Source organism: Labrus bergylta, chromosome 16 (assembly GCF_963930695.1).
Source record: "Labrus bergylta chromosome 16, fLabBer1.1, whole genome shotgun sequence".
NCBI lineage: Eukaryota > Metazoa > Chordata > Actinopteri > Labriformes > Labridae > Labrus > Labrus bergylta.
The window spans coordinates 16,815,045-16,834,898 of record NC_089210.1 but is presented as its reverse complement, the minus strand read 5'-3'; the positions used below and the strand labels follow the sequence as shown (position 1 = coordinate 16,834,898).

The following is a 19,854-nucleotide window of genomic DNA, read 5'->3' as shown; positions in this document are numbered from 1 at the left end:
AAATTTGATCAACTATTGAGGGGAAGCCTGAGTGTGTTGTGTATCTTTGTAAAAAAAAAAATCCAAAATCCTTCATAGGAAAACTCTAGAAAATGTTATAACAAACTGAAATCACTTTCTGTACATTTGTCGTAAATTTCTGCCATTGGCCGTCTGCAACACATCCGACATTCAAATGAACAAAGAGCAGGAATTTCCAGGTGAGTTGACCTAGCTAGGTTGATAAAAGCCAGCTAAAACTAACCGAAATCATCTACACTATATTGACCGCTGTGATTTTACACACCATTGTCCATCTGGAACACATGTGTGGCATGCTCAGGTGAATCGAGTTAGCTGGCTTGATAAAAGCCAGTTAGCCTTTCTTTCTCTGAAATCATAGAAATAAACATAATGATGCCCGCTGCCTGGATTTAACTTAACAACCATGGCCACAAGCTTTGTATGTAATCCAAATGTTTTGTGCAAGTACAAAAACATTTTAGATTTGTTTTTAAATCAAGATGTTATAGCTGTCACAGTTCTATGAATCACACATTTGGGTTGTCTCTTTTACTATGCCTTTGTTGACGTGGCGTATGTTGAAAAAATGTAATGAAATGAAAGCTTTTTTACTCGGTCTTGTCTCGGTCCCAGACTGGGCAGACTCTGGATTTTAAATCAAGACTGGTCCAGAACACCACTGACAGGCTATCTTTCCAAGTCATTACTGTGATTAGAAGGAAAACACCTCTTATGAACAAATAACTTCAGATCAGTTGTAGTTTTATTTTCCCCCCGGTTACAGCTGCAACCTATCCGGTGTTACGGTCTAAATGAGTGACAAGCCCTCTGCACACAAGATAATGATTTTTCATTCATATTTATGGTCTTGGTCTTGTCTCGGTCTGGCCCTGCCCTGGTCTTAGTCTTGACTCGGTTTCCATCCTTAAATGTCTTGGTCTTGGTTAGTGTGGTCTTGACTACAACACTCTCTATGACCTATGTTTTTATTTCAATAAGCACCTGAGAAATGAAAAAAACACACTACAAAGTAAAGAAATAGCAGGGGTTCTTTTAATGACAGCGTACAGGCTCACTGGGGCAATTAAATCTAACAGCTATCATTAATTTGATATGTAACGCATATGTATTCACTTAGTTGTCGAGTCAGATTGTTTGGACCGGTGAATACAGCTTTGTTTTTATATTTTAGATTTAAAGTTTCACAGTGTTGCTGCCACAATATTTTGTCCAGAGACTCTTTGAATTCTGACTACTCCATGCAGTGGGTGTACTTTTGATTAGCATTGTTTTCTTTTGTAGGTCGCCAACTTTTCCAAGACATTTCTTGCAGACTCCAGTCTCACCTTCTGTGATGTGTTCACCATCGACAGTGGAACAAGGTTGGTCTATTTTAGTATCATTCATTTTCCTAGCTTAGTCTTAAACAGCTAATGTACATGCATGTTTGGTAAATTCATTTGCTGCCACATTAAATAACATCCAATATTTAGAAGCCAACAGCATATAGCTACTAAAGCCATTTATTTTAGCATTGTCTACATGTTTATGACAATGAGGATACATTCAGGATTGATGTCTGACCAAGGTGTACTCTTCTTGTAAGCCCTGCTTTATCACTCAACATTTTTCTTTTATGACTCTTAATCAATTCTTTGTCTTTAATATCTCTCTAATAAAATAATAAATAATAAAATGTTACAGGCACATTGTATCTGAATGCTCAACACTTCTTCTCCTAATTGCACTAAGTTAGGGTAAGACATCAAGATCAATCTTTATTTCCAGGAAAAGCTGATATAGGGTACATGTTGTATTCAGAACTCCACTACTTTACATTTAGCATGTGAGGCTGGGGGCTGCTCGCTACAACCACAGCCCTCTGCTGACGGCCACTGGGCAGTTTGTGGTTGAGTACCTTGCTCAATGGTGCCTCATGAGTAGTTGTAGGAAGAATATTTCGCCTATATGTGTGAGGATGTTTGGTTGTTACTTGTCCCTGGTTTATGTTGACACTGCAAAGGGGTCAAGCAAGGATCCAGAGGGAGGGGGTTTGGCATTAGAGGATGGAAGGGGAATGGCGGTGTTAGACAGGGAGACACTCTTAAGACAGCCTGCTGGGCATGGTGTCCTGCTTTCTTGTAGCTGGTCCCTTGGCACTTAGACTGGCAGCAGCATGGAGGGACTCCATCCCAGCAACAGCGTCATAGATTTGGGCTGGGAGCCATGGGTTCCCCAGCCAATCAGGGCACACACAGTGCCAGATCACTCTAGAGGTAGCCAATAGTAAGCCTTGGTGTGCTTAGTGTCATCCCTCCCAGATGTGAATTCCTTTAGACCCACAAGGTACACAAATGCAGACACAGACATGCAGTTGTAACTCAAAGACAGAGTGTGCACACATTGAAAATAACTGTATGTACAGGAAGGGTAACAAAAACAGTCTCTGTTTTTCAAGTGAATGTACTCCTGTGTCATAGCATTTATTCAGTCCAGCTCAGAACGGACAGTATCTTGAAATGACTTCACAACTTGCGTTGCACATACAGGACACAACCCTCTACTTCTGTATGTGGAGCTATGTCTCACTCTTGTGGACAATCTGAGAATTACTGGGATGCCGATAATGTAAGAGAAATATACTATAGCATAATAAGCCTATCATCAGGGAACATTATTTACATATAAAACATTTCTTATAATAAAATCAAGCAATTACTGGCAATCTTTGTTTCCAATTTATGAATATTTATTTTCTCAATGCACAAATGATACAGGATTTTTTTTCATGACATTGGTGGCATAATCTCAAAAGAATTGGCATGTAGAAAAGTAACAAGATGTAAAACAGTTGAAAGGAGCATAATGATGGGAGCATTTCTTATCCCATTTAAAGATTAACAAGACCAGATACAATCAAAAATCTCCAGAAGTTCACTTTTTGATCTTGAAAGTTGATCTGTTCCTGTGATCGCCATCATTTAGTCTAAATGGGAAAAAAAGGGTTTAATGGTTATAGATGTGGGAATTTTTTTATTTTAGTAAAAGACTTCAATTTAAACTCCCAAAACACTTAAAATTACTGGAGTAATCATTAAAAAAAATTCAGAGATGTCTCGATAACTCAAGAGATATGAAATACTCTGCTAGAAGATGAAATCTAAACACCAAGGCTGTGTCCGAAATCACTCCCAAATTCACTCGTGAACATGCCATTTTTGTGGTCCGAATTCTAAGTGAGCATGATCATACCTTTATATAGTCCACTCATTGTATCCCACAATGCATTGCAAAAGTAGTGCACAGATACACAAATAAATTAGTTTTGGTGCAATAATGTTTCATTATATCAAAAATTCTATATTTTATAATTATTCATTATTTATGGCTGTTTTGTGAAAATACACTCAGTATAATACAAGGGTGGCGGCTGTGGCTCAGTTGGTAGAGTCATCGCCTCTCAACCAGAAGGTCAAGGGTTTGATCCTCAGCTGGGCAACATGTCCGATGTGTCCTTGTTCAAGACCCTTAACCCCAGATTGCTGCATCGGTGGCGGTGTATGAATGGGATTAGTTGCTTCTGATGGATGATACTACATAGCGACTACTACCATCAGTGTGTGAATGGGTGTGACATGCAGTGTAAAAGCGCTATATAAACTCAAGTCCATTTACCATTTATAAAAAGTTATTACTAAAATTCATGACGTTATTTTCCATTATTATTGATCCTCGGCCAGAGTTAAGCTGCACGTTTTAGTTGCGCGACACTATGTAATGAGTAGGGAGTCGGAATGAGTGTGTGATTTCGGACACAGCCCAAAACTACTAAAACTGCTGTTGCTTACCTTAAACAGGGTTGCAAGGACACCATAGACGATAGAGATGAGGAAAAAAATGAGAAATGTGAAAGCCATAAACCAGCCTTCCTCATCTTTGTCTTGGATCCTTTCAGCATACATAATATTATCCAAAAAATCACAGCTCTTCAATACGTCTGTGAAAGAAACGAAAGGAGATTTGTTAATAAATAACTATACAACTAACTGTGACCAAAATGACAATAATTATCAACTGATAAAAGTACACAACAGTTACAGTTTCACCTCAGCTGAAGGTTACATGGAAAAGGTATTTTATATTTTCATAGAAAACACATTAATTCATATTGCAGTAAGTAGTTTAAATCAGATTTGAATTGCTTCACCAGGACAAGCTTGCTTATTTTTTTTTGTAGATTCAGCAGACACTACAGATTGTTCCACTGAAGTGCATTAAAGTATTGATTTTATAAATGTTTTTTTTTTTTCTGGCATTTTCTTTCTTTATTGATAGGACAGCTGAAGATAGATGGAAAACGTGGGGAGGAGAGGGTGGGGTAGATATGTACCAAAGGGATGGGGACGGGACAAGAACCTATGACTGATGTGTCAAGGATAAAAGCCTCTGTACATGTGGCACCTGCTCCACCAGCCAAGGCGACCAGCACCCTGGAGCACATATCAGTTTAGTAATTACTTTCTGAAAAACGAGTGAAGTCAAACTTGATCTGGGTTTGTTGTCCTGAACTCTGTGTTCAAACGGACAGGACTGTGCGTCCTTCAGCTTGTTTGTGTAACTCAGAGGCTCAAACATGTTTCATAAATGTTTTTTTACACGTACCCGTCCCTCTCCAACTGTTAGCCCTGCCACCAGAAGCAGTATGTAGAGGCATAATGGTGAAGTGTCATTGCAAGAGTACAACTAAAGGACATCCAACATACTTTCTGAACTGAAGAACAAGCTTTACTTAATACTTAAAAGAATAATAACAAAAAGAATAATCTTTGGGCTTGCACATCAATACAGAGAGAGAGAGTCTTATTAAGAGAGAGTCAAAACATTAAAGGAAGGGTGTGGGAGGAGGGAAGGTAGTGCACTGAGGAAGTTTGATTTTTGTCTGAGAGACTGGTGCTAAAGTGTGACATCTACTGGTTTGAAAGTTACATAATATACCTTTAAACCCAGGTTCTGTTCCTTAGTACTAAAATTTCTATTTTCAACCAAAATGTTTGGAGTGCTAGCACACTGTGTAATTCATCACAAGTTATAAAAGGCATGAGATACCAAGGAAGCCTCTAGTACAAATGATTGGGCACAATAGAGTTTCACTACAGTATAAAGAATAACATCATTGATCTGCAGTCCTGCTTGATGTATAATAAACAGCTCACCAAACACATCCTTTATACTGCTTTCAAGGGGCATTTCGGATGACTCATGTCTGACAACGCAAGAATATGTGGACTCCTCGTGCACAGTTTTGGTTATATTTAGTCTGCTGTTCATTGAATAAGTGCTGCTCCCGGTGTACTTCCATGCAGGACTGTTAGTGTAACCAGTTGAAGGGAGTCTCTGGCCATCTTTTTTCCAGTACACTATTATGTTGGATGGGAAAAATTCTGACACCAGGCAAGTAAGTGCGAGGAAGTGTGATGTGGAAGCCTGAGAGGCACTTGGTTGTATAATCTTCACTGTTGGTGGACTGGTGTCTAGAAAAACATAGAAAACACAGTTATCACTTGAACCTAATTATTTTTGCACAGCCAGTGTAACTTATGTTAAAATGATAGTTTATTAATCCCGTGTTTTAATGTAAGGCTTGACTTTTTGAGCTATGCTGAAACATTTTGAAATTGACAAATGGCTATAAGCGATGAGAATGAGGTAAATCCATGTCTTAATGTATAGCTACCATTGCATTTCTTTATATGGTCCTTGTAGCTCTGCTTGGAACATGGATGCTTCCCCTCACATGACACGTTTTTATAAGAGTTCCAGTCCTCTGCTGACACGTTAAGGAAGCTCCGCAAAGTTTCTGTACCGTTGCCGAGACTCACTGGTGGCTCTATATGGGCATGATGGGTATATGTGTTTCCATCTACTTTCCAGTAGATGGAAATATCTTTTAGAAGAGGGCCAACCAAAAGGCAGGTGACAGTCACTTGTCCCGTGTTCTGATTCTCCTGGAGTGGTGGTCCCTGAATATAGACCCCAACTGATTGAGATGATGTGGGAGTAACTAAAAAAGACCATGACATTAATGAAAAAACAATAATATGAATGATTGACTTGAAGGTAATTCACTTACACTTCAGTCAACTATTTGATCATGGACTGTGGGGGCTCATTTTACCTGAACAGAGGCTGATCTCCTGTTGAACATCTTTCTTCAGAATTCTGTCAGAGACTTCACAGGTGAAGCTTTTCCCCGTTTTCCACTCTTTTTGAGGGACAAGAAGTTGACTGGTTACTGCCACACGTCCACCTGCACCCATGCTGATGTCATAGGTCGAAGGAGATTTTTGCTGGGACTCAGAAGACCATTTGATTTGAGGGTCAAAGCCCCATCCAGAGCACGACAGTCTCTGTTGTCCAGACTCTTCACCTGGGACCAGAAAGAGCTCCACTGATGGATCCACTAAATAAGAGATGAAACAATGCATCAGACAATCAAGCTATCTTAGATGGAAAATTATAGCGGATTAAATTACCAAGTTATAGTTGGAAGAGTTGGTCCTCTCACCAAAGATAATGCCAGTAGAGTTTGATGTAGAACTGCCAGAGAAACCTTGGCTTACACTGCAGTAGAAACTTGTGTTTTTCTTCCAGTGATTTTGAGGCACAGAAAAGAATCGACTGATTGAATGTGGTCCTGGGGTTTGAGGAAGATCAACAAACTGTGTGCCAATAATAGCATTCTTATTATTATGTAAGGTGACAGATAGATCCCTGGAGTCAAACTGTGTGATGTCACACTCCAGCACAGCACTGTCTCCCTTCAGCAAATGTGGGAGAGATCTTCTGACCTGAATTGTTGTAACTGTGTTTGCAGGCACTGAAGACACAAAAACAGAAAATATCTCTTTCATACTTTGCTATGAAAAGAAAAACACTGCGTATTGATGTTCTAAAGTCGACTTACCTGCAACAGTCACAGTCCTCTCAACGGAGGAGAAGCACTTGTGCTCTGCTTTACATGTTATGGATCCGAGTTCTTTCCATTGACTTAATGAAAGAGTCAAATCACTGATTGTATGAGTTCCGTTTGCAGTCTTCTTCACTGAGCCTCTTGAAGTTACTGTTTGGTTCATCAGCCATGTCACTGTTGCATCAAACGCTGTGCGGACCAAACATGTAGCTGTAACCTCAGATTCTGCCATCATTACTGTCTTGAAGCTGGGAGTCTCCAGGTGAATGGAAGGAGGGATGGTGGAACATGCTGAGAAAGTTTGAGGAAAAAAGGATCATGAATAAGACCGAATCCTGAGTAACCTTGACATTGTTAAAGACGTTGTCTATACATAATAAAATACTTCAAAGGATTATCAAATATTTTTTAGCCTTTGACTTAAAGTGTATGTGTCTCCACTTTGTTTCACCTATACAGACGCTGATTTCCTTTCTGTATTGTTTGTTCAGAGACCTGTCAGAGACTTCACAGGTGAAGCTTTTCCCCGTTTTCCACTCTTTTTGAGGGACAAGAAGTTGACTGGTTACTGCCACACGTCCACCTGCACCCATGCTGATGTCATAGGTCGAAGGAGATTTTTGCTGGGACTCAGAAGACCATTTGATTTGAGGGTCAAAGCCCCATCCAGAGCATGACAGTCTCTGTTGTCCAGACTCTTCACCTGGGACCAGAAGGAGCTCCACTGATGGATCCACTAAATAAGAGATGGAACAATGCATCAGACAATCAAGCTATCTTAGATGGAAAATTATAACGGATTAAATTACCAAGTTATAGTTGGAAGAGTTGGTCCTCTCACCAAAGATAATGCCAGTAGAGTTTGATGTAGAACTGCCAGAGAAACCTTGGCTTACGCTGCAGTAGAAACTTGTGTTTTTCTTCCAGTGATTTTGAGGCACAGAAAAGAATCTACTGATTGAATGTGGTCCTGGGGTTTGAGGAAGATCAACAAACTGTGTGCCAATAATAGCATTCTTATTATTATGTAAGGTGACAGATAGATCCCTGGAGTCGGACTGTGTGATGTCACACTCCAGCACAGCACTGTCTCCCTTCAGCAAATGTGGGAGAGATCTTCTGACCTGAATTGTTGTAACTGTGTTTGCAGGCACTGAAGACACAAAAACAGAAAATATCTCTTTCATACTTTGCCATGAAAAGAAAAACACTGCGTATTGATGTTCTAAAGTCGACTTACCTGCAACAGTCACAGTCCTCTCAACGGAGGAGAAGCACTTGTGCTCTGCTTTACATGTTATGGATCCAAGTTCTTTCCATTGACTTAATGAAAGAGTCAAATCACTGATTGTATGAGTTCCGTTTGCAGTCTTCTTCACTGAGCCTCTTGAAGTTACTGTTTGGTTCATCAGCCATGTCACTGTTGCATCAAACGCTGTGCGGACCAAACATGTAGCTGTAACCTCAGATTCTGCCATCATTACTGTCTTGAAGCTGGGAGTCTCCAGGTGAATGGAAGGAGGGATGGTGGAACATGCTGAGAAAGTTTGAGGAAAAAAGGATCATGAATAAGACCGAATCCTGAGTAACCTTGACATTGTTAAAGACGTTGTCTATACATGATAAAATACTTCAAAGGATTATCAAATATTTTTTAGCCTTTGACTTAAAGTGTATGTGTCTCCACTTTGTTTCACCTGTACAGACGCTGATTTCCTTTCTGTATTGTTTGTTCAGAGACCTGTCAGAGACTTCACAGGTGAAGCTTTTCCCCGTTTTCCACTCTTTTTGAGGGACAAGAAGTTGACTGGTTACTGCCACACGTCCACCTGCACCCATGCTGATGTCATAGGTCGAAGGAGATTTTTGCTGGGACTCAGAAGACCATTTGATTTGAGGGTCAAAGCCCCATCCAGAGCACGACAGTCTCTGTTGTCCAGACTCTTCACCTGGGACCAGAAGGAGCTCCACTGATGGATCCACTAAATAAGAGATGAAACAATGGATCAGACAATCAAGCGATCATAGATGGAAAATTATAACGGATTAAATTACCAAGTTGTAGTTGGAAGAGTTGGTCCTCTCACCAAAGATAATGCCAGTAGAGTTTGATGTAGAACTGCCAGAGAAACCTTGGCTTACGCTGCAGTAGAAACTTGTGTTTTTCTTCCAGTGATTTTGAGGCACAGAAAAGAATCTACTGATTGAATGTGGTCCTGGGGTTTGAGGAAGATCAACAAACTGTGTGCCAATAATAGCATTCTTATTATTATGTAAGGTGACAGATAGATCCCTGGAGTCGGACTGTGTGATGTCACACTCCAGCACAGCACTGTCTCCCTTCAGCAAATGTGGGAGAGATCTTCTGATCTGAATCAATGGAGGTCTTACTGCAGGTCCTTTATTATGCAGAAAGAGAACAGAGCAGAATTACGTTTAAGGCACTATATTCATCACAATACCCCATGAAGAGGCGTAAGTAATATTTATGGCAAAAATAGTTTTTAATTTGCTGAGCCTCTTTACCTGGAACAAATGTAACTTCAGTAGAGGAGAAGCAGTGATGTTCAGCCTTACATTTTAGATCCTTCAGTCTTTGCCAGCTGCTTGATGAAACTGTCAGAGTGCTTATTATATGACTTGCATTAGTGACCTGGTTGATGTGTTCTTTGGAGGGAGAGTCCTCATCCAGCCTCCATGTCACAGTGGCATCAAAAATAGTGCAGACTGAACATGTTGCCTTAATGTCTGACTTTGCCGTCATTACCGTCTTGAAGCTCGGGGTTTGTAAATGCATGGAAGGAGTGGTGCTTGGAACGACTGCAGGAAAACAATCATTCAGTCTTATTAAAACTGCTCAATGTGCTAAAGCAGGCCTTTTAAATGAAAGTGTGCAGGGAATATAAGTAGCTTTCATATTTTGTGCCACACATACTTACTTTGACAGACACTAATTGTCTTTGTAAATTCAATGTTGTTGTGAATCGCCTTGCATGTATAGCTTGAGCCTTTTGCCCACTTCTTGCTGTTTGGCTCAATCTCACTGCTAAAACTAAATGTTTTATTCACTCCCTCCACGGTCTGCAGCTTCCTTTCGATTGGATTAATCACTAGAGGGTCGTTGTCCAGCTTCCACTCCACACTCAGTTCACCTGGAAAGAATCCACTCAAGGTGCAGATGAGTCTGACCCCTGAGGCTTTGAATTCACCTTCCCAGACAGGTTGTAATGTGATGTTTGGAGATACAACCAGCGGTTCTGTAGTACAGAAGATAATATTTTATGACTTGCTTCCTTCTATTACATGTTAGCATAAAAAAACAATATGAGCTGATTTCATATAACCATTGATACATACCTCCAGATAATCAGGTTTGTCTCAATACTAAGTGTAATATCTTTTTTTCAGGCTAGATGGCAGAGTTGTACCTTTAAATTGTATCTTAAAAGTTATTTGGAGATAAGGCTGGGAGTCTGTTGCACAGATGTGGCGGTATGACAGGGCAGAGGGGTCAGGGTAAGCAGCAGGCGGAAGCATTGAGTAACACCCAGCTCTCAAAAAAGCACCAAATTACAGAAGTGAAACAAAGACAAGAGCAACCGTGCATCACAGAGACCAGGTGTGAGGTGTGGTTATGCCAGTAAAAGAAACAGAACTAACATTTAAATATCTCATATCATTTTACATGCATGATTAAATAGGTTTCAAACTTTGCTAAAGGTTTAATAATAGATTCAAGAACATAAGCAACTGTAAAATGTTCACATTCATGTCTTGAATCTCTCACGGGTTGTTCATTAAAAGATTCTGGAAAAGTCATTAACAGAAATGCAATTTATTACTTGAAAAAACAAATCACACAAATGCAGATTGCTCAAAACAAGACATTGTACAAATAGGATTATTATGTGACAAAAATGTTCGTGGTGGAAATGATAGATAGTACAGTTTGAAAAAGAGAAAAATATTGCAGTTTCAATGTCAATGGTTAATATTTTAAAAACATCATAATGACATGGTTTTTTGTAATAAAATAAAGGACAAAGACGGTTACTTACATGATACTCTGAATGTATGCAAAAACACTGTGAAAAATACATTCTACAGAAAGTTCACCTCATTTAACCTGAAAAGACAAAGAAAATAAACGTTGATCATTAAAAATACTCCACAATGTTTACATCCCTGCAATTCAGTTAGGCTTACTGCATCATAAAATACCACATAGAAGACTTTCCTGACCTCGTCATAACAACGCACTCCATAAATTTAACTTAAACAGTGTACAACAGTACAATAAAGTATTACTTTTGGATTTCAAAGGGGCTCTTGGTTATTTTTAGTGAGATCAACATCTGTTTAGTGTGAGTAAAATTTAAGTTTTTACAGTATAAAAGCTTTACAAATTAATTGTATCAGGTTTAAAATGTTGAATTCCACAAGTTTACAAAGTAGAACGATTTTTTTGTTGTTCTTCGTTAAGCATCTTTGATTGCTCAGAAAGGCGCTATACACTGTAAGTCTAATAGTATTATTTTCACTATTTCAGTAGATTCTGTTTTAATGTTACCCCCTGAACAATGACCATAAATTGTTGAGATTTGGCTGCAATCACTTTTTGAATGAATCTTCAATAAAAAAGTGAAATGCGAATGATAGTGTAGTCGATGATAAATATTATTTTAGTTGGCTTTAGAGTGTTTAGTTAAATTGTAAGACAACACCAAGAGATTCAGCGTTCTTTTCTTTCTGGTTAAATTAAATCCATACATGAGGGTTCATTACCTTGAAAGCAGTAGTTGCAATGGTGAAAAGCAGAGTAATGAGGAAGAGAAGGATGAAGGTGAGGGCAGGTTCGGCCATGTTATCTTTTTCTGCCTCCAAAGCATCGCTCCATTGTGTGAAGTCTGGATGAGGTTAAAAACAATTATTGAGTTAATACGTACTCTACCAACTTTGAGACAATGACCTAATTCTACTAATGTTTAAAAATCTATTCATTTACCTACTAGTAGTGTTTGGTCAAGACCGCACTACCCTAGACCAAGACATACCTGAGACCAGAGTGCTCAGAGGCCGAGACAAGACCAAGACATTTAGGGATCGAGACCGAGTCAAGACCAAGACCATGGCAGGGCAAGACCGAGAAAATGAAAAATCATCTTCTTGTGTGCATGACCGTAACTCCATGAAGGTTGCGTCCATAACCGTGGATAGAAATCTTATTAAGAATGAAGGAATTTAAGAATTCTTTAAAAGAGGAGCATTTCCTTCCAATAACAGTAATGATGTGGAAAAATAGCCTATCAGTTTTGGTCTTGACTGGTCTTGATTTAAAATCTGGAGTCCGCCCAGTCTGAGACCGAGACGAGACAGAGTAAAAATGCTTTAGATTCCGAGAAGTTTCATAACCTTTGTGGTAAGAGTGGATTTAATCAGTCAGTTACTTAATCCCATAGATGACAATAAATCAGTAAAATACAGTACTGGCGTCTTTCTTGTAATAAATGTCACGAACAGGAGATCATATTCATTAAAGTGGTGTCTTGTTGATCTTGAATTGCTTTTGAAAGACCCCACTATTCTTTGTGTGGCTTGTATGACTTAGCTTTTGAATCAGTCTGTTGGTCATTTAACGGCAGTACTCTGGAGCTGGAGTTAGACCTCAAACAATCATCTCATGTTTGGGGTGCAAGACCCAGAAGATTAAACATGCATATACACACAAAGACGAGTACTACACACACTGTGAATGCATATCTACAAACAAATAGTGTAATATGTTAAACTTAACTGGTCTGAACTCTGTAAGTGGTTGTGTTATTCTACTGAATACAGTACCTTTTAATTATATGTATGCAGTTAAGTATAAAATTGATACTTTATTGCTATTGCAAACAATGCTATAAATCCAATTTGCTGATTTGTTAACCTGATTTATGTTAGGATAGCACAGTGACAGTACACATACAACGGACATGTAGCTTGAAATACTGAGTAAGTAAAGACGGGACAGCATGCAACATAAATCAACAAGATCAACCTTTTTTTTTGTTTTTATTTTGCATTTAAAGACAAACACAATATCAAATCACAAGCAACAAACAACACAAGACAGATGGAGACAAAAAAAACATCTACTGGGCCTTGCACGTTTCAGGGATGTTCATGTTGAGGTTGACCAGGTTGATGTTTTGAGAGGTTTTGGACCCAATGGACCTGACAATAGCTTTAGTTGTGTTAGTCAGAGACTCGTGGTATACTACACAACTAAACACTGCATCACTCTTGTTCCACTGCTCGAAGCTGAGGGATAACTGGCTATATGCCGAATAAGATCCTTGGTTTTCTACAGGTTTTGTGGTATGGAACCCGTACTTTGAGTCTGCTTTCTCGTCATCAACAAGCCAAGACACATAAACCTCCTTGGGGTAGAAGTCTTTCACATAGCAAGACAAGGTCACCATTTCTTTTCTAGTATGTTCTAACGGAGGCAGCATAAACACTGATGGACGCTGAGTCAGTCCTCCTGCAAGCATGAGAGAACAATTAAACCTTCTGTCAAAAATTTGAGAACATACTTTTCTAATGGAAATCTCTCCTACAAATCCAGCTTAAAAAGATCACTCATATTTGATAGATATTACAGCATCAACACACAGTATTTTAGTGCATGACTAATAGTTTTCTTACCAATATTCCTTTCAAGCTGTTTCTTGATGGGGTCAGTATACTCCGAATGTGCAACATTACAGAAGGGCTTTACCCCACGGCTCCAATCATCAAAGGAGATTTCAAGGCGAAGGCTGAATTTGCCTTTTTGTCCTTTGCTGCTAGTTGTTGAGGCAGCAGCTATGTCGTTCCCTTGCTCGTCTGTCCAATAAATCTTGTCTGCAGAGACCTTATTTACCGTGACCTCACACACCATTGTTCCTTTTCCTTTTGAAAACAAGTCATCCATTGAAGGGCCATTGATATTTATATCCACATCTACCACAGGACATACGGGACCTTTTGAGTGAGACATAAGGGAGAATTACTGCATAGAAATGGCTGAAAACCAATGGAAATAAAAAAGGAATCTGAACACAATTTACTCAAAGTGCATCATTTACTCACTTGTTGGAATTTCCTCGCAACAATTGTTGAGCCCATTGTTGCTCACAGAAGAATTCTTGTACACTGGACCTTTCATACCTTTCCCCTTAAACTCGCATACATACTTGGTGTCTTGAGTCCACTCGCTGGCTGGTACTGTGAGGAAACTTGCTGCACTGTACAGAGTTCCATTCTCTGTCTTTTTTTCTTTGGCAGGAGTTTGGTCCACATATGTGTCGTGGGGGATTACCCCATCGTTTTTCAGCCATTTGAACTCGTACTGCTTTGGTGCAAAATCTTTGGCAAAGCATGAGAAGGAAACCTCCTCTCCCCCATCACATGAGGAAAACACTTTAAGAGTTGGCTCCTTATAAATCGGCACTGTAAAACAAAGATATACACAAATATATGTTTGCGCAAGCAGGGAATAAAACGTACAAAGATATATATGCAGAAGCAATTTTTTCAAAATGCAGTCGACTTCGAGGTTAACTTAATTTGACTTTTTGACTTGTGGCTTCTCCTCAAATTTACACTTTTAAACGGAAAGACTCAGGAGGAAAAAATAACATTACTAAACAGCAGAGCTTTAATGCTCACTTCTGCATATATATTTACTGCTCTAGCAAGCAAACATGGATCAACCCAAACCTTAATTATCAGCATACAGGTCAATCTATCTGCATAACTTGAATTATGCAGATGGATAGAAACAAGCATGGCACATTGCAATGCTGTGATTGTAGACAGGTGCAGAGGACATGCAGAATATTAGTAAGGAGTAAAATAGACCGAGTCAGCAGCGGAATATGCATGAGAAAGTGTCAACCTTCTTATTTCACCTCACTCTTTTGTTTGCACGCCAGAGTCACTAATTATTCAAGTAAAAAATATTAAAGGATATTTCCCAGTATCTCACATTAAAACAGTGTTTTTTGTTGATTTTATTATCTTTTATGTTTCAAATTCTTTTGAAATTGAGTATATTTCTGTAGTAGACTGACAGAATCATGTTAAAGAAATTCAGTTTTGTTGAAAAATTACACCAATAACTTAAACATTTACTTAATTATTACTCTTATTATTATTTGCAGTAGAAGTATTTGTAGTAGTTTTGTAATTATAATTATTACAGAAGTATTGTAGTACTTTCTAAGTGTACAGTAAAATACATATCTTTCTAATCTACATGATGTAGACTATTTTTATAGGCAGATTATTTGTATTTATTTGATATCTTTATTGCATTTTTCATAGTAACATTGTAATATTAACATATTCTATATTTATTTAACACAACCAGATATATTAATTGATTTATCTGAATTAATTAAAATATTCTTTCTAATTTATTAAATATGTCCTGACACATTTTACAGATCACAGTGAGCCTATCAAGTACGACCATTTTTACTGCATGTACATTTCTATCAATGCAAATTTAAACAATATAAAATGAGTTTAAAAATGCATGATAATATATATTATCATCTCTGCCATCTTAACCTGCTACATGTAAAAATCAGCTGCTATAAGGTATTTATATGACTGAGCAGAAGTCTTACGTGTCACGATGAAAATCCCCTCTCCGTCTCCTGCTGTGTTTGATGCGATGCATTTAAAGGTCTGCTTTGCATCCAAGTCCTCTTTGTTCACTTTGATTTGACTGATTCCTGTATAAACACCACTCTTCTCTACTGGAGGATACTGGATGAAGTCCGTCAAGGCAGTTCCAGCTTTGCTCCACGCGTAGGTCACCGAGGAGGGCGAGAAGCCAGTGGCAAGGCAGCCAAGAGTGACGGTGTTTGCAGTCTCAGACCCGCATTGCATCAGAGGAAACACGGTTGGTTTGGAAGAAGCGACTAAAAAAGAAAAAAAAAGAAAAGAGCAGAAAAAAAATACTGAAATGAAAATGAATCATTAAAGAAATTTGTTATTAAACTTAAATCACACATGAAGAGAAGTCGGCTCTTTTTTAACAGATGGCTTAAAGCATTGGATTGAAGAATACATTTTGACACCTTTACCTGATGTGGAAACTACGCTCCATACAGTTCTTCCATCTCATCTGCTATCTCTCTTTTTTACATGTTATTGTTTGAGCTAACTTTCACCAGTAAGATGATTTTTGTGGTTTTCATATGTTTGATTTTTTTGAAGTCTACAACTTCGACTACAACCGCTCTGAGTTATATTTTAGACTGAATAGATGAAGATGTAAATTCTTTGAATATATGGCAAATTATTTAGTGGCAATTTTTTGTTCTTGACATACTTTTATTTAAATCAAGTAAATAATTTAGGAATTCAATTGTTCTTAACTGATGTAACGGTTACAGTTGTACCTTTTCTCCAGTAGTCAAAAGAAGTAGAAAAGTTTAAGTTACTTCAAATATAAAAAGGGCTACGTCTGCTTATGTTTTGTGCACTACCAACGGTTCTTGCAAATTTAACTTGCTAAAAACAATCGACATTGCATCTTCTTACAAAGTTACTGTTCAACTACACAAAAGTACCCTACTTTAAAAGTGACATTTAAATCTGAAGTATCACTACTTTAAATGTAACTTAAAAAATGACATTTTGCGGTGCAAATCTTACCTGATGTCACCGTTACCATTGTGCCTTTACCCCAGTAGTCAAAAGCATCCCAGTTGTCACAGTAAAGAAAGTCAATAAGGACTTGTCACAAAAACCTATCACTGTAATATCCCACAACCTCTTGTTGAATATTTTGATGTCAACAACAGTGAACAATTCTAAATAAAATATGCATCTTTGAATAGAAGTAATTTAAAACTGAACTCTGCAGCCAGGAGTTTGAAGTCTTTCGCAAACTCTTTATCCGGCTACAAAAATCAGTTTTCTGTTTTATCGCTGGCTGCTTTCCCGTGGCCACATCAAAAAGATTACATTGCATCAGTTATTGAATAAGACATTAAATTCAGAAATGTTAAAGATACATACCTGAAGTTACAGTGACCATTGTTCCTTTACCCCAGTAGTCAAAACCGTAGCCCCAGTTATCACAGTGTAGAAAGTCAATAAGGACTTGTCACAAAAACCTATCACTGTAATATCCCACAACCTCTTGTTGAATATTTTGATGTCAACAACAGTAAAAGATTCTAAGTAAAATATGCATCTTTGAATAGCATAAAATGTAAACCGAACTCTAAACTCTTTACCCGGCTACAAAAATTAGTTAGCCGTTTTATCCTTGGCCACTTTCCCATGGCCACATCAAAAAGATAACATTGCATCAGTAATTGAATAAGACATTAAATTCAGAAATGTTAACGATACATACCTGAAGTTACAGTGACCATTGTTCCTTTACCCCAGTAGTCAAAAGCCCAGTTATCACAGTAAAGAAAGTCAATAAGGACTTGTCACAAAAACTTATCACTGTAATATCCCACAACCTCTTGTTGAACATTTTGATGTCAACAACAGGAAACAATTCTAAATAAAATTTGATTCTTTGAATAGAAGTAATTTAAAACTGAACTCTGCAGCCAGGAGTTTGAAGTCTTTCTCAAACTCTTTACCCGGCTACAGAAAACAGTTTGCTGTTTTATCGCTGGCTACTTTCCCGTGGCCAAATCAAAAAGATAACATTGCATCAGTAATCAGATAAGACATTAAATTCAGAAATGTTAAAGCTACATACCTGAAGTTACAGTGACCATTGTGCCTTTACCCCAGTAGTCAAAACCGTAGTCACAGTTGGACAATATATTAACCACGGCATACAAAAACCTGTTCTCAGGAATCAAGATATTTAACGGTTCGTAATCTTTGATATTATCTATCCTTTTGCATTTTTATATTTACCTCTGCAAGTATCAACTCAGAAAAGGCATGATTTCCAAAACAAAACACAAATAACATACAGTATTCAAGGTGTCTCAACTACAAAACAAGCAGTTGACTTACCTGATGTGACGGTCACCATTGTTCCTTTTCCCCAGTAATCAAAAACACCATCACAGTGTTATATATCACAGCATTTATCATACAAAAAGTGAACCAACCACTGAAGTTGTTGTCTAAATTTGTTTGTCATCACCGCAATTTCATGATGAAGATTAAATGTTTTTTTACCTGTTGTGACGGTCACCATCGTTCCTTTTCCCCAATAGTCAAAACCATCACCGTCACAGTGAAATAAGTCGACACATTCAGCATACAAAAACACACCATAACGATGTTTCTCATGCCGCTGAGGGCTAAATATGTTAAATAAAACAGTAGTTTATAATTTCTTAAACATGAGGACAAAAAGAGCCTTTTTTACCTGTTGTGACGGTCACCATCGTTCCTTTTCCCCAGTAGTCAAAAGCACCATCACAGTGTAATGAGTCAACACATTCAACATACAAAAACAAGCACCATAGCAATTTTCCTCATGCCACTGAGGTCTTAAAATGTTAAATCAAACAGTATATTCTAATTTCTTAAACATGAGGACAGAAAGAGCCTTTTTTACCTGTTGTGACGGTCACCATCGTTCCTTTCCCCCAGTAGTCAAAGTAGTAGTCACAGTGTAATGAGTCAACACATTCAACATACAAAAACGAGCACCATAAAGATTTTCCTCAAGCCACTGAGGTCTAAATAATTTAAATAAAACAGTATATTATAATTTCTTAAACATGAGGACAGAAAGAGCCTTTTTTACCTGTTGTGACGGTCACCATCGTTCCTTTCCCCCAGTAGTCAAAGTCACAATGATTGGTTTCAATCACACCTTAGTGCAAAAATCCTCTAGAGCTTGTGTCATCGAATAAATCGATGTACTTCATCAGTAAACCAGTTTGTATGCCTTATATTTACCCTAATGTAAATGCTGAAGACTGTACGTTGGTTTGAGTACACAATAAATCAACATTCATTTAATTAAACATTGTAAATCATCGACTGCATTCATTAACATGTATTTTGATTATTACTTACCAGAAGTTACTGTGACTTGGGTCCCTCTTCCCCAGTAGTCAAAGTAGGCATCACAGTGATATATTACAGTCTGCTTATAATATAAATACTAAACGTGTTGTTTAATCAGTGAAAAGATAACATGTTCCACTGACAAAAGCTATTCCCACTGTACTATTTATTAACCACGTCCCTAGAGATATTTATTTCCTGTGGTGTGGGTTATATAATATTAAGTGTGTTTGACAACGGTTAGTGTTCACTTCCTCTTTATCACATTCTCCTTTCTCAGGTCTGGATAGTGCAGCATGGAGTTAACACAACCAGATGTATTAATTGATTTATCTGAATTAATCTAAACCTGCAAAAATGTGTATGATGTAGGGCTGCGTTGCCCTCAAGTCCTCATTCTATACCAGCTAAACATAATAAATATAAAGTCTTTGCACATATCTAATTCATCTGTCATAGCTAATTCAGTCAGCAACACTATCTTTACTTGTGATGTCCTGTGTTTCAGTCCTTAACTTTGGTTTGGGTAATTTACAATCTCACAATCCATCAGCTTTCATCTGACAGCAATATATGCCTCAGGAATGATGGCCTAACTTCTAGTGTTGTAGGACTCAAAATCGGTCTTGGTCTCGAGACTTTTTGAAGGTCTCTTTTTGGAATCTAGAGAATTTTTACTTGGTCATGTCCAGTGTTGGGAGGGTTACTTTTAAAATGTATTCCCCTACAGATTACTGATTACATGTCCTAAAATGTAATCTGTAATGTATTCCCTTGGATTTCTCAAGTAAAGTAATGTATTCTAAATACTTTTGGATTACTTTTACATGACT

General features: G+C 38.0%; 1 protein-coding gene across 1 annotated transcript; it reads right to left on the bottom strand.

The window, feature by feature from the left end:
• Positions 1 to 2,730: 2,730 nt before the first annotated feature.
• On the bottom strand, positions 2,731 to 18,231 carry LOC109979108 (uncharacterized). Its single transcript, XM_065964799.1, has 20 exons — positions 18,179 to 18,231; positions 15,637 to 15,933; positions 14,093 to 14,452; positions 13,667 to 13,984; positions 13,113 to 13,502; positions 11,759 to 11,880; positions 9,913 to 10,249; positions 9,500 to 9,793; positions 9,061 to 9,372; positions 8,671 to 8,955; positions 8,214 to 8,510; positions 7,815 to 8,126; positions 7,425 to 7,709; positions 6,968 to 7,264; positions 6,569 to 6,880; positions 6,179 to 6,463; positions 5,738 to 6,064; positions 5,217 to 5,534; positions 3,852 to 4,000; positions 2,731 to 2,989 (listed from the first exon to the last, which is right to left on the bottom strand). Exons 1-20 carry the CDS (start codon positions 18,195 to 18,197, stop codon positions 2,981 to 2,983), a joined length of 5,325 nt encoding a protein of 1,774 aa, XP_065820871.1. The 5' UTR covers positions 18,198 to 18,231; the 3' UTR covers positions 2,731 to 2,980.
• Positions 18,232 to 19,854: the final 1,623 nt, after the last annotated feature.

Bases quoted from the DNA above. Each gene is read 5' to 3' on its own strand.
- LOC109979108 (XM_065964799.1), bottom strand. The intron at 13,503-13,666 runs GTAAGAAAACTA...TCATGCTTGCAG, and splicing joins ACAGCTTGAAAGGAATATTG to GAGGACTGACTCAGCGTCCA. The intron at 4,001-5,216 runs GTGAGCTGTTTA...TTTCTTTCACAG, and splicing joins CAGTATAAAGGATGTGTTTG to ACGTATTGAAGAGCTGTGAT.